Here is a 14,957-nt window from a genome sequence, read left to right as displayed (position 1 = left end):
GAAGAGTTTAGAGAGGAAGTAGAAGAGTTTAGAGAGGAAGCAGAAGAGTTTAGAGAGGAAGCAGGTGAGTTTAGAGAGGAAGTAGAAGAGTTTAGAGAGGAAGTAGAAGAGTTAAGAGAGGAAGTAGAAGAGTTTAGAGAGGAAGCAGAAGAGTTTAGAGAGGAAGCAGAAGAGTTTAGAGAGGAAGCAGGTGAGTTTAGAGAGGAAGTAGAAGAGTTTAGAGAGGAAGTAGAAGAGTTAAGAGAGGAAGTAGAAGAGTTAAGAGAGGAAGTAGAAGAGTTTAGAGAGGAAGCAGAAGAGTTTAGAGAGGAAGCAGAAGAGTTTAGAGAGGAAGCAGAAGAGTTTAGAGAGGAAGTAGAAGAGTTTAGAGAGGAAGTAGAAGAGTTTAGAGAGGAAGTAGAAGAGTTAAGAGAGGAAGTAGAAGAGTTAAGAGAGGAAGTAGAAGAGTTTAGAGAGGAAGCAGAAGAGTTTAGAGAGGAAGCAGGTGAGTTTAGAGAGGAAGTAGAAGAGTTTAGAGAGGAAGTAGAAGAGTTAAGAGAGGAAGTAGAAGAGTTTAGAGAGGAAGCAGAAGAGTTTAGAGAGGAAGCAGAAGAGTTTAGAGAGGAAGTAGAAGAGTTTAGAGAGGAAGCAGGTGAGTTTAGAGAGGAAGCAGGTGAGTTTAGAGAGGAAGTAGAAGAGTTAAGAGAGGAAGTAGAAGAGTTTAGAGAGGAAGTAAAAGAGTTAAGAGAGGAAGTAGAAGATTTTAGAGAGGAAGAACAAGAGTTAAGAGAGAAAGTAGAAGAGTTAAGAGAGGAAGTAGAAGAGTTTAGAGAGGAAGTAGAAGAGTTAAGAGAGGAAGTAGAAGATTTTAGAGAGGAAGCAGGTGAGTTTAGAGAGGAAGTAGAAGAGTTTAGAGAGGAAGTAGATGAAGTGTGTAGTTGATGTGCAGGTGCAGTGTGTCAGCAGTGTGTTGTGTGGTGGGTGTGGCACTGATGGCGGCACACACCACACCTGCGCTGCTCCCTTGACTTCCTGTGATGACCTCATACAACCTTCAGCTCATCAGGTATGCTGCAAAACACCTCCAAACACACAGGGGGCAGCACCTCACGCACCTGTGTGTGTGTGTGTGTGTGTGTGTGTGTGTGTGTGTGTGTGTGTGTGTGTGTGTGTGTGTGTGTGTGTGTGTGTGTGTGAACAGACTGCTCAAACCACGCCCTCCTCTCTGAAGTTAGGCCCGCCCACTAGAGCACAGCACACACAGACCATAGGACTACATTACCCATCAGCCACTGCACTGGGCAAAAAGCAGCAGACTGTCAGCAAACAAACACTTACTGCTATCAGCCCAGGAAGAGGTAATACTACATTTTATACTACTACATTTATACTACTTTTATACTACTACCTTTATACTACTACTTTTATACTACTACCTTTATCCTACTACTACTTTTATACTACTACTACTTTGATACTACTTTTATACTACTACCTTTATCCTACTACTACTTTTATACTACTACGTTTATACTACTACTTTTATACTACTACCTTTATCCTACTACTACTTTTATACTACTACTACTTGGAAACTACTTTTATACTACTACCTTTATCCTACTACTACTTTTATACTACTACTACTTGGATACTACTTTTATACTACTACCTTTATCCTACTACTACTTTTATACTACTACATTTATACTACTACCTTTATCCTACTACTACTTTTATACTACTACATTTATACTACTACCTTTATACTACTACTACTTGGATACTACTTTTATACTACTAAATTTATACTACTACCTTTATACTACTACTACTTGGATATTACTTTTATACTACTACCTTTACCCTACTACTACTTTATACTACTAATTTTACACTACTACTCTTATACCACTACTTTTGTACTACTACCTTTACACTACTACTACTATACTACTATGTTTATAGTAATACCTTTATACTACTACTTTTACACTACTACTTTTACACTACTACCTCTATACTACTACTTTTACACTACTACTTTAACACTACTACCTCTATACTACTACTTTTACACTACTTTTATTCTACTACTTTTATACTACATTTATAATACTTTAATACTAATACCTTTATACTACTACTTTTACACTCCTACTTTTACGCTACTACTTCTATACTACTACTTTTACCCGACTACTTTATAGTACTACTTTTATACTACTACCTTTATAATACTTTTACACTACTAACTTTATACTTCTACTTTTACCCGACTACTTTTATAGTACTACTTTTACACTATTACCTTTATACTGCTACTATACTACTACTTTTATACTACTACATTTATACTACTTCTTTTAAACTACTACTTCTATACTACTACCTTTATACTACTACTTTTATACTACTACTTTTACACTACTACCTTTATACTACTACTTTTAATACTACTACTTTTACACTACTACTTTTATACTACTACTTTTACACTACTACTTTTATACTACCACCTTTGTACTACTACTTTTACACTACTACCTTTATACTACTACTTTTACACTACTACTTTTAATATTACTACTTTTATACTACATTTATACTACTTTTATACTACTACTTTTACACTACTACTTTTATACTACCACCTTTATACTAATACTTTTACACTACTACCTTTATACTACTACTTTTATACTACTACTTTTAATATTACTACTTTTATTCTACTACTTTTACACTACTACTTGTATACTACTACTTTTACACTACTACTTTTATACTACCACCTTTATACTACTACTTTTACACTACTACCTTTATACTACTACTTTTACACTACAACTTTTATTCTACTACTTTTATACTACATTTATACTACTTTTATACTACATTTATAATACTTTAATACTACTACATTTATAATACTTTAATACTACTACCTTTACACTACTACTTTTAAACTCCTACTTTTACGCTACTACTTCTATACTACTACTCTTACCCGACTACTTTATCGTACTACTTTTACACTACTACCTTTATAATACTATTACACTACTAACATTATACTACTACTTTTACCCGACTAATTTTATAGTACTACTTTTACACTACTACTTTTATACTACAACTTTTATACTACTACTATACTACTACTTTTATACTACTACATTCATACTATTAGCTTTATACTACTACTTTTACACTACTACTTTTATACTACTAATTTTACACTACTACCTTTATACTACTACTTTTATACTACTACTTTTACACTACTACCTTTATACTACTACTTTTAATACTACTACTTTTATTCTACTACTTTTACACTACTACTTTTACACTACTACTATTATACTACTACTTTTACACTACTACTTTTACACTACTACTTTTACACTACTACTTGTAATATTACTACTTTTATACTACATTTATACTACTTTTATACTACTACTTTTATACTACTACTTTTACACTACTACTTTTATACTACCACCTTTATACTACTACTTTTACACTACTACCTTCGTACTACTACTACTTTTATTCTACTACTTTTACACTACTACTTGTATACTACCACCTTTATACTACTACAACTTTTACACTACTACCTTTATACCACAACTTTTATACTACTACTTTTATACTACTACATTCATACTATTACCTTTTTTCTACTACTTTTAAACTACTACTATACTACTACTTTTACACTACTACCTTTATACTACTAATTTTATACTAGTACTTTTACACAACTACCTTTATACTACTACTTTTATACTACTACTTTTACACTACTACCTTTACACTACTACTTCTATACTACTACTTTTACCCTACTACTTTTATAGTACTACTTTTATACTACTACGTCTACACCAATACTTTTACCCTACTACTTTTATAGTACTACTTTTATGCAACAACATTTATACTACTACTTCTATACTACTACTTTTATACTGCTACTTTTATTCTACTACGTCTATACTAATACTTTTACCCTTCTACTTTTATAGTACTACTTTTATACAACAACATTTATACTACTAGTTTTATACTACGACTTTGCTGCCGGGGAAAAGCGGGTTCAATCCTGCGCCGTGACGGATATGACTGTTACAACGACAATGATATGACTACTACTGATACTGCCAGTGATATGACTGTTACAACTACAATGATATGAATACTACTGATACTGCCAGTGATATGACTGTTACAACGACAATGATATTACTACTACTGATACTGCCAGTGATATGACTGTTACAACGACAATGATATTACTACTACTGATACTGCCAGTGATATGACTGTTACAACGACAATGATATTACTACTACTGATACTGCCAGTGATATGACTGTTACAACGACAATGATATTACTACTACTGATACTGCCAGTGATATGACTGTTACAACGACAATGATATTACTACTACTGATACTGTCAGTGATATGACTGTTACAATGACAATGATATTACTACTACTGATACTGCCAGTGATATGACTGTTACAACGACAATGATATTACTACTACTGATACTGCCAGTGATATGACTGTTACAACGACAATGATATTACTACTACTGATACTGTCAGTGATATGACTGTTACAACGACAATGATATTACTACTACTGATACTGCCAGTGATATGACTGTTACAACGACAATGATATTACTACTACTGATACTGCCAGTGATATGACTGTTACAACGACAATGATATTACTACTACTGATACTGCCAGTGATATGACTGTTACAATGACAATGATATTACTACTACTGATACTGCCAGTGATATGACTGTTACAACTACAATGATATGACTACTACTGATACTGTCAGTGATATGACTGTTACTACTACAATGATATGACTACTACTAATACTGTCAGTGATATGACTGTTACTACTACAGTGATATTACTACTACTGATACTGCCAGTGATATGACTGTTACTGTTACTGCTACAACTACAATGATATGACTACTACTGATACTGCCAGTGATATGACTGTTACTACTACAATGATATTACTACTACTGATACTGCAAGTGATATGTCTGTTACAACTACAATGATATTACTACTACTGATACTGCCAGTGATATGACTGTTACAACTACAATGATATTATTACTACTGATACTGTCAGTGATATGACTGTTACTACTACAATGATATGACTACTACTGATACTGCCATGGATATGACTGTTACAACTACAATGATATTACTACTACTGATAATGCCAGTGATATGACTGTTACAACGACAATGATATTACTACTACTGATACTGCCAGTGATATGACTGTTACAACGACAATGATATTACTACTACTGATACTGCCAGTGATATGACTGTTACAACGACAATGATATGACTACTACTGATACTGCCATGGATATGACTGTTACAACTACAATGATATTACTACTACTGATACTGCCAGTGATATGACTGTTACAACGACAATGATATTACTACTACTGATACTGCCAGTGATATATATCACTGGCAGTATCAGTAGTAATAACGACAATGATATTACTACTACTGATACTGGCAGTGATATGACTGTTACAACGACAATATTATTACTACTGATACTGCCAGTGATATGACTGTTACAACTACAACGATATTACTACTGATACTGCCAGTGAAATGACTGTTACAACTACAATGATATGACTACTACTGATACTGCCAGTGATATGACTGTTACAACTACAATGATATGAATACTACTGATACTGCCATGCATATGACTGTTACAACTACAATGATATTACTACTACTGATACTCCCAGTGATATGACTGTTACAACTACAATGATATGACTACTACTGATACTGCCATGGATATGACTGTTACAACTACAATGATATTACTACTACTGATACTGCCAGTGATATTTAAGTTAAAGTTAAAGTACCAATGATTGTCACACACACACTAGGTGTGGTGAAATTTGTCCTCTGCATTTGACCCATCCCCATGACTGTTACAACGACAATGATATTACTACTACTGATACTGCCAGTGATATGACTGTTACAACTACAATGATATTACTACTACTGATACTGCCAGTGATGTGACTGTTACTACTACAATGATATTACTACTACTGATACTGCCAGTGATGTGACTGTTACTCCTACAATGATATTACAAAATTCCATATGAGTTGGGAAATTGTGTTAGATGTAAATATAAACGGAATACAATGATTTGCAAATCCTTTTCAAGCCATATTCAGTTGAATATGCTACAAAGACAACAAATTTGATGTTCAAACTCATAAACTTTTTTTTTTTTTGTGCAAATAATCATTAACTTAGAATTTCATGGCTGCAACACGTGCCAAAGTAGTTGGGAAAGGGCATGTTCACCACTGTGTTACATGGCCTTTCCTTTAAACAACACTCAGTAAAGGTTTGGGAACTGAGGAGACACATTTTTGAAGTGGAATTCTTTCCCATTCTTGCTTGATGTACAGCTTAAGTTGTTCAACAGTCTCCCTTCTCATATTTTAGCCTTCATATTTTCAATGTCTGGACTACAGGCAGGCCAGTCTAGTACCCGCACTCTTTTACTATGAAGCCACGTTGATGTAACACCTGGCTTGGCATTGTCTTGCTGAAATAAGCAGGGGCGTCCATGGTAACGTTGCTTGGATGGCAACATATGTTGCTCCAAAAGCTGTATGTACCTTTCAGCATTAATGGTGCCTTCACAGATGTGTAAGTTACCCATGTCTTGGGCACTAATACACCCCCATACCATCACAGATGCTGGCTTTTACACTTTGCGCCTATAACAATCCGGATGGTTCTTTTCCTCTTTGGTCCGGAGGACACGACGTCCACAGTTTCCAAAAACTATTTGAAATGTGGACTCGTCAGACCACAGAACACTTTTCCACTTTGTATCAGTCCATCTTAGATGAGCTCAGGCCCAGCGAAGCCGACGGCGTTTCTGGGTGTTGTTGATAAACGGTTTTCGCCTTGCATAGGAGAGTTTTAACTTGCACTTACAGATGTAGCGACCAACTGTAGTTACTGACAGTGGGTTTCTGAAGTGTTCCTGAGCCCATGTGGTGATATCCTTTACACACTGATGTCGCTTGTTGATGCAGTACAGCCTGAGGGATGGAAGGTCACGGGCTTAGCTGCTTACGTGCAGTGATTTCTCCAAATTCTCTGAACCCTTTGATGATATTACGGAGGTTAGATGGTGAAATCCCTAAATTCCTTGCAATAGCTGGTTGAGAAAGGTTTTTCTTAAACTGTTCAACAATTTGCTCACGCATTTGTTGACAAAGTGGTGACCCTCGCCCCATCCTTGTTTGTGAATGACTGAGCATTTCATGGAATCTACTTTTATACCCAATCATGGCACCCACCTGTTCCCAATTTGCCTGTTCACCTGTGGGATGTTCCAAATAAGTGTTTGATGAGCATTCCTCAACTTTATCAGTATTTATTGCCACCTTTCCCAACTTCTTTGTCACGTGTTGCTGGCATCAAATTCTAAAGTTAATGATTATTTGCAACAAAAAAAAAGTTTATCAGTTTGATCTTCAAATATGTTGTCTTTGTAGCATATTCAACTGAATATGGCTTGAAAATGATTTGCAAATCATTGTATTCCGTTTATATTTACATCTAACAATTTCCCAACTCATATGGAAACGGGGTTTGTACTACTACTGATACTGCCAGTGATATGACTGTTACTACTACAATGATATGGCTACTACTGATACTGCCAGTGATATGACTGTTACAACTACAATGATATTACTACTATTGATACTGCCAGTGATATGACTGTTACTACTACTGATATGACTACGACAGCAATACCAGGTGTGATGTGAGTGATACAGTCACAGGTGTATTCAGGATACTGGAGGAGGCAGCTGGATCACGTGTGTGCTCACCTGAGGAGTTTTGCACAGAACAACGCCCCCTTCAGGACTCTGATGGGAGAGCCCCGCCTTGGCAGGGTAGGCATCTGAGGGTCACGTGACCTGTGACCTGTGGTCCTGATGTCCACGTGCTCCTGCAGATGGTTTCTGCGGTGCTTGAAGAAGACGCCCACGAGGTCAGTGTGACCATCAGCTTCATGGCGGCCTCACAGGAAGTCAGACAGGAAGTCAGGCGTGTGAGTTCCAACACCTTGAGCAGCGTGACAGAGAGGAGTGGTGAGAACGTGACGTCACGCCAAAGAGAAGCTGCGCTGGCAAATTGACGCTGTGCTTTTATTTTGGTGTTGACAGGAAGTGGAAAGAAAACAAGTGTGACGGTGAGATGACAAGGTTGAAGTGTTTGTGAAAGCCTGTCTCTGATTGGCTGTGGGCAGCAGGTGAGGGACAGTCTGCCGCAGGAAGTGGGTCCAGCACGTGGTCACCAGCTCCTGGATCAGGTATGAGGCGCCCTCAGCCAATCAGATGCCTTCGCCTCACCTTCCATGCTTTTCACGCAGGGGGCGGACCCACACTGCTGTGGGAGCGTCCTGGCCACCGCCCATCACCAAGCGCTTCCTGTGTTGGCAGACCAGCCATCTGGAACGTAAGATGGCGCCGGGAAGAGGAGTGCGGTTTTAACGTCAGCGCTAACATGTGCCTGCTCCCTAGGGTGAAGACCACGGCGCCGCACCAGGCCGCCATGCTGGCTTCTGCTCAGGTAGTGTGGAACTAAGCTGTGTGACATCATCACAACCAGGTCACGCTCGCCGTCTGTGTGTTTCAGCTGTAAGGCGGCCACCTACCTTCCAGACAAAGATGGCGTACCACGTGGCCGGCTGCGACCCCATCACGTCTCTGGACCCCGCCTCCTCAGGGCACACGTTGCCATGACGACCAAAAGATTGACTCAAAGCACACAGTCCTTATCTCATCTTTATTGTTCAAAGAACACCCGACTTACTCAGCGGCGCAGGCGTAGAAAAAAGGCGTGGCGACACTCGGCGCTGTCCAGCGGGTAGTACTTGTCGTAAAAGTCCAGGATGTACTCCTCGGCCTTGAAGCCAAACTTCTGGTAGAGCAACATGGCGGCGTTGCTGGCGGACACGTGCAGCGTCACGTCCTTGCCCATGCAGGTCTGAAAGTAGCCACGCCCATCAGCAGCAGGAAGACAAGAGGTGCACGCTGAGGCGCTCACCTGGATGAGGTGGTAGATGATGAAGGTGCCGATGCCCGCTCGCCGCCACTCGGGGTGCACCAGCAGGAAGGAGATATAGGCCTGGTTGTACTTGACGTCCGGCACCATGAAGCCGAAGCCCACCACCACTTTCTTGTAGAGGACCACCACGCTGAAGTCCGGGTACTGCAGGCACTCCGACAGGTCGGCTCCTGCGCACAAGGGCATGCTGCTGGCGGCCTGCTGCTGGTGGCGTGCTGCCGGCGGCGTGCTCACCTGGCCAGAAGTGCTGGTGACACATGGCGTTGACGGCAGGGATGTGGTCGGGCCTCACGTAGCAGTAGTCGATGGGGGCGTCGGCTTCAGGGGGGCGGTCCTTCCTGCGCGCTCGGATCTCAGCCAGCAGCCTCATCTTCAGCGGCCGACTCTCGTAGTCGCGCCTACAAGTTGGGGTCAGAGGTCAGGGGCGGACCATTACCTGTTGGGAGCCACTCACCTGATGTAGGGTTTGAGGAGGCGGGACGTGTAAGGGCTCCTGATGCTTTCCTCCAAAGCGCCAGTTGCTCCCATCAGTCGATAGCAGAAGGACACCTGCGGCGCAGGTAAGCCCCTCCCAGCGGACCCCTTCACCTGTGGGCACATGTGGGAACACGTGGCTATTGTGTCCGTACACCTGCACTTCCTGTCACATGGTATTTACCTGGAAGCGGTCTAGGACCCGCAGCTCCTGGCTGTCTGTGGCAAATTGACCACCGCCCACCTCCAGAGCTCTGTAGACTCCTCCCACCAGGCTGAGGGCGGAGCTGACGGCCCGGTCGATGTCCAGCAGGGGGAGCCCTCGCTGCCTCTTGGCCTGGCGGAGCAGCAGCTTGCGGCGGAGGCGTTTGGCCTGCGGCGTGACAGCGAGCGCCAAAGGGCAGGTGTCCAAACGCCGCCGGAGCATCCTCTCCTCGTATAGGCTGAGGGGCGAGAAGAGAGAGCTGCGGGGGGCGCCGCCCACATCACTCCTCTCGCAATGCCCCTCCCTCCTCCGATGGGACCCATCAACAACGCCGCTGGAAAAAGGCGGGCCCACGGGTTCCTCCTCACGCTCGTCCTCGCTGTCCGCTTCACGCTTGATGTGAGGCGCCGCTGGGCGGAGTTTCTTGCGGCCAATGAGAATGGTGGCGGGAGGAGGGGTGTCCTCCATCCCTGGGTCTATCATCCCATCCGCCTCCATCTCCTCGTCATCTGAAAACAGTCAAAGTGGGTGTGGCCTGCACGTCACATGACTTGTCAACTCACCGTGGAAGAGCGCCTGAGGTGGCATGGCGTCCGGGATGAGGTCCGCCTCCGACAGCAGACTGGGCGTGGCCGAGTGGGAGGCCGGCGTCCCGGGGGCGGAGAAGTCCAGTGAGGGTGACGGCGAAGGACTGGTCAGCGGCGTTCTATCTGAAGAACTGAGGGAGGAGAAGTCCACCACCTCGCCTTTCTCCAGGACGCGCCCCGCGCCCACCTTGACTGGCGTGCCCGCCTCCTTCTGAGCACGTCGGATGTCTTTGGCCTCCTGAGTCCGCGAGCGCTTCTCCTTCAGCTGCATGGCGCTCTCCACCGGGTTCCTGGCGCCGCGCTTCCTCAGACCTTCCACCGTGATGATGGGCTCCACCGCCGCTTTGGACGCTGTGGACAAGCAAGATGAGCAGGATGTGGACCGCTGCGCCGCTCTGAGCAGCCTCACCTTTGACCTTAGGGCGGGACTTGTCGCTGTCGGGCCGCAGGGTCGGAGGTCGGTTGTGGACCAACTTCCACCAACCCGGCTCGCTGAACTCCTGCGCACCTGAGCGGAAGAAGGCGGGACTACCGACCGACAGACAGCCGGCCACCGTGCTCCACCACGTGGACGTCTTCTTCCTGCCAGGCGACAACACGTCAGTCAGCCGCCGCAGGAGCACACCTGACAGGAAGTCACCTGCATCCTAGGAGGAAGTTCCAGTGTCGGCCGATGAAGGCGCAGATGTCCTCCTTCCAGCGGAAGTAGCCTTGGCGCCCGCTGCCCTCCAGGGACAGATTGTACATGGCCAGCATGACCACCTGAGGAACACAGGCTTTAGCAAGTCTGACTGGCAAAGAGTCCTAGTCCAGTCCTCGTCTAATCCCAGTCCAGATTGTACATGGCCAGCATGATCACCTGAGGAACACAGGCTTTAGCAAGTCTGACTGGCAAAGAGTCCTAGTCCAGTCCTCGTCTAATCCCAGTCCAGATTGTACATGGCCAGCATGACCACCTGAGGAACACAGGTTTTAGCAAGTCTGACTGGCAAAGAGTCCTAGTCCAGTCCTCGTCTAATCCCAGTCCAGATTGTACATGGCCAGCATGACCACCTGAGGAACACAGGCTTTAGCAAGTCTGACTGGCAAAGAGTCCTAGTCCAGTCCTCGTCTAATCCCAGTCCAGATTGTACATGGCCAGCATGACCACCTGAGGAACACAGGCTTTAGCAAGTCTGACTGGCAAAGAGTCCTAGTCCAGTCCTCGTCTAATCCCAGTCCAGATTGTACATGGCCAGCATGACCACCTGAGGAACACAGGCTTTAGCAAGTCTGACTGGCTAAGAGTCCTAGTCCAGTCCTCGTCTAATCCCAGTCCAGATTGTACATGGCCAGCATGACCACCTGAGGAACACAGGCTTGAGCAAGTCTGACTGGCAAAGAGTCCTAGTCCAGTCCTCGTCTAATCCCAGTCCAGATTGTACATGGCCAGCATGACCACCTGAGGAACACAGGCTTGAGCAAGTCTGACTGGCAGAGAGTCCTGGTTCAGTCCAGATTGTACATGGCCACCATGACCACCTGAGGAACACAGGCTTGAGCAAGTCTAAGAGTCCTAGTCCAGTCCTCGTCTAGTCCCAGTCCAGATTGTACATGGCCAGCATGACCACCTGAGGAACACAGGCTTTAGCAAGTCTGACCGGCAGAGAGTCCTAGTCCAGTCCTCGTCTAGTCCCAGTCCGGATTGTACATGGCCAGCATGACCACCTGAGGAACACAGGCTTTAGCAAGTCTGACTGGCAAAGAGTCCTAGTCCAGTCCTCGTCTAATCCCAGTCCAGATTGTACATGGCCAGCATGACCACCTGAGGAACACAGACTTTAGCAAGTCTGACCGGCAGAGAGTCCTAGTCCAGTCCTCGTCTAGTCCCAGTCCAGATTGTACATGGCCAGCATGACCACCTGAGGAACACAGGCTTTAGCAAGTCTGACTGGCAAAGAGTCCTAGTCCAGTCCTCGTCTAATCCCAGTCCAGATTGTACATGGCCAGCATGACCACCTGAGGAACACAGGCTTGAGCAAGTCTGACTGGCCGAGAGTCCTAGTTCAGTCCAGATTGTACATGGCCACCATGACCACCTGAGGAACACAGGCTTGAGCAAGTCTGAGAGTCCTAGTCCAGTCCTCGTCTAGTCCCAGTCCAGATTGTACATGGCCAGCATGACCACCTGAGGAACACAGGCTTTAGCAAGTCTGACTGGCAAAGAGTCCTAGTCCAGTCCTCGTCTAATCCCAGTCCATATTGTACATGGCCAGCATGACCACCTGAGGAACACAGGCTTTAGCAAGTCTGACTGGCAAAGAGTCCTAGTCCAGTCCTCGTCTAATCCCAGTCCAGATTGTACATGGCCAGCATGACCACCTGAGGAACACAGGCTTGAGCAAGTCTGAGAGTCCTAGTCCAGTCCTCGTCTAGTCCCAGTCCAGATTGTACATGGCCAGCATGACCACCTGAGGAACACAGGCTTTAGCAAGTCTGACCGGCAGAGAGTCCTAGTCCAGTCCTCGTCTAGTCCCAGTCCGGATTGTACATGGCCAGCATGACCACCTGAGGAACACAGGCTTTAGCAAGTCTGAGAGTCCTAGTCCAGTCCTCGTCTAGTCCCAGACCAGATTGTACATGACTGGCAGAGTACCAGTTTAGTCCCCGTCTAGTCCTCGCCTAGCCCTCATCTAGTCCTCGTCTTGTCCCATCTAGTCCTCGCCTAGTCCCAGTCCAGACTGTACATGGCCAGCATGACCACCTGAAGAACACAGGCTTTAGCAAGTCTGAGAGTCCTAGTCCTCATGTCACCTGCTGCCAGGTGAGGCGCATCCTCTCGAAGCTCTCCTTGCCGTCATCAGAGCAGTCGTAACACACAAACTTGAAGAAGTTGTCTCCTTTAAGGTAGCTGGGCTGGTCGCCATGGAGACGAGCTGGAGGAAACCAGGAACAGACATTGAATGACAATGTCAATCATGCCAGGCTAATTTAACAAAACTAATGCTAACTAAGTTTTATTAGGGGAATTTAATGCTAACTATGTTTTTTTTACTAAACAAAGCTAACTTAGTTTTGTTTAGACCAGGAGTGTCAAAGTCATTTTAGATGGGGGGCCACATCTACTCCCGAGTGGGCTGGACTGGTAAAATCACGGCACGATAACTTCCAAATAAAGACAACTTCAGATTGTTTTCTTTGTTTCAAAATAGAACAAGCACATTGTGAAAATGTACAAATCATAATGTTGTTGGTTTTTCTTTTACAATTACATGTTGGGGTTAATAGTATTCCATCTTTTCTTGTCCTTATTTATATTTTCTGAATAAATGATGTGATAATGTTCATCAGTCAACTCATTGGTGTTCATTTTCAGTTTATCAAAGATACAAAAATGATAACAAAATGAAATTACAGCATGTTATTTATGTAGTTTGCTCATTTTCCTGGACTGTTTACTAACATCATGTGGTTTATTTTGTACATATGTAGCATCATCTGCCAAGATACAAAGAATTGCTATTGCGACATCTAGTGGACACTTTGAGAGCAGCAGTCTTTCATTCAAAAATTTCAGGTTCATTTTTGTACTTTGCAAACTCATCCCACGGCCCTCGGGTCGTACGTTTGACACCCTTGATTTAAACTAATTCAGTTTTGTTTGGACTAATTTAACCAACGCTAACTTTGTTTGATTTAAACTAATTTCACCAACGCTAACTTAGTTCGATTAAAACTAATTTCACCAATGCTAACCTAGTCTTATTAAGACTCATTTCACCAAGGCTAACCTAGTCTTATTAAGACTCATTTCACCAAGGCTAACTTAGTCTTATTAAGACTCATTTCCCCAATGCTAACCTAGTATTAAGACTCATTTCACCAAGGTTAACCTAGTCTTATTAAAATGAATTTCACCAATGCTAACCTAGTCTTATTAAGACTCATTTCACCAAGGCTAACCTAGTCTTATTAAGACTAATTTCCCCAATGCTAACCTAGTATTAAGACTCAATTCACCAAGGTTAACCTAGTCTTATTAAAATTAATTTCACCAATGCTAACCTAGTCTTATTAAGACTCATTTCACCAATGCTAACCTAGTCTTATTAAGACTCATTTCACCAATGCTAACCTAGTCTTATTAAGACTCATTTCACCAAGGCTAAGGTGCAGAAGTAGAAAATGGCGGCGCACCAGCAGGGATCCACTTGTGGCAGCGGTCGCAGTAGAAGGCCAAGTCCTCACAGGCCCACGCCGCGTCTTCACCCAAGTCGCTGGCGAGAGAGTCGCCACTCTGGTCATGTGACAGATCAACAGAGCCCTGGTCTTCTGACTCCACCATCAGCAGCGTCTCGCCCTCCACCTCACCCTCCTCCAGACCTTCGGAGGCAGATGTGCACGCCGCCTCGTCCTCAGCGCCGCCCAGCTCGCCACTGCTGTCCATGACCCTGCACACACACAATGCTGGTCCTCGTTCTTGCCTTCCAGTAGGAACC

At 43.8% G+C, this 14,957-nt stretch overlaps 2 protein-coding genes across 2 annotated transcripts in view; one reads left to right on the top strand and one right to left on the bottom strand.

Annotated features, from left to right (window-relative positions):
- LOC133639439 (double zinc ribbon and ankyrin repeat-containing protein 1-like) overlaps positions 1-11,330 on the top strand; it is a 23,812-nt gene extending 12,482 nt beyond the window's left edge. The window contains exons 10-18 of the mRNA XM_062032728.1: positions 929-1,045; positions 1,181-1,337; positions 7,933-8,036; positions 8,099-8,234; positions 8,310-8,335; positions 8,396-8,455; positions 8,516-8,601; positions 8,667-8,715; positions 8,782-11,330. Of these exons, the coding sequence (XP_061888712.1) occupies positions 929-1,045; positions 1,181-1,337; positions 7,933-8,036; positions 8,099-8,234; positions 8,310-8,335; positions 8,396-8,455; positions 8,516-8,601; positions 8,667-8,715; positions 8,782-8,787 (741 nt within the window). The 3' untranslated portion in view covers positions 8,788-11,330. The remainder of the gene's footprint in view (positions 1-928; positions 1,046-1,180; positions 1,338-7,932; positions 8,037-8,098; positions 8,235-8,309; positions 8,336-8,395; positions 8,456-8,515; positions 8,602-8,666; positions 8,716-8,781) is intronic.
- Positions 8,901-14,905, bottom strand: LOC133639763 (cysteine-rich protein 2-binding protein-like). Its single transcript, XM_062033356.1, has 10 exons — positions 14,656-14,905; positions 13,273-13,394; positions 11,120-11,241; positions 10,889-11,061; positions 10,456-10,830; positions 9,872-10,401; positions 9,668-9,801; positions 9,448-9,611; positions 9,193-9,383; positions 8,901-9,132 (listed from the first exon to the last, which is right to left on the bottom strand). The coding sequence occupies exons 1-10, from the start codon at positions 14,903-14,905 to the stop codon at positions 8,959-8,961; spliced, it is 2,235 nt and encodes a 744-aa protein (XP_061889340.1). The 3' UTR covers positions 8,901-8,958.
- Positions 14,906-14,957: the final 52 nt, after the last annotated feature.

The sequence above is a fragment of the Entelurus aequoreus genome, linkage group LG22 (assembly GCF_033978785.1).
Source record: "Entelurus aequoreus isolate RoL-2023_Sb linkage group LG22, RoL_Eaeq_v1.1, whole genome shotgun sequence".
Classification (NCBI taxonomy): domain Eukaryota; kingdom Metazoa; phylum Chordata; class Actinopteri; order Syngnathiformes; family Syngnathidae; genus Entelurus; species Entelurus aequoreus.
Note: the sequence above shows the minus strand (reverse complement) of the source record. Positions and strands in the feature narration are given on the sequence as shown.

Coding starts and splice junctions, on each gene's coding strand:
- LOC133639763 (XM_062033356.1), bottom strand. CDS start 14,905: ATGGACAGCAGTGGCGAGCTGGGCGGCGCTGAGGACGAGGCGGCGTGC. Junction 13,395..14,655: donor CCACAAGTGGATCCCTGCTG/GTGCGCCGCCAT, acceptor GGTTTCCTCCAG/CTCGTCTCCATGGCGACCAG. Junction 9,612..9,667: donor CTCCTCAAACCCTACATCAG/GTGAGTGGCTCC, acceptor CCCAACTTGTAG/GCGCGACTACGAGAGTCGGC.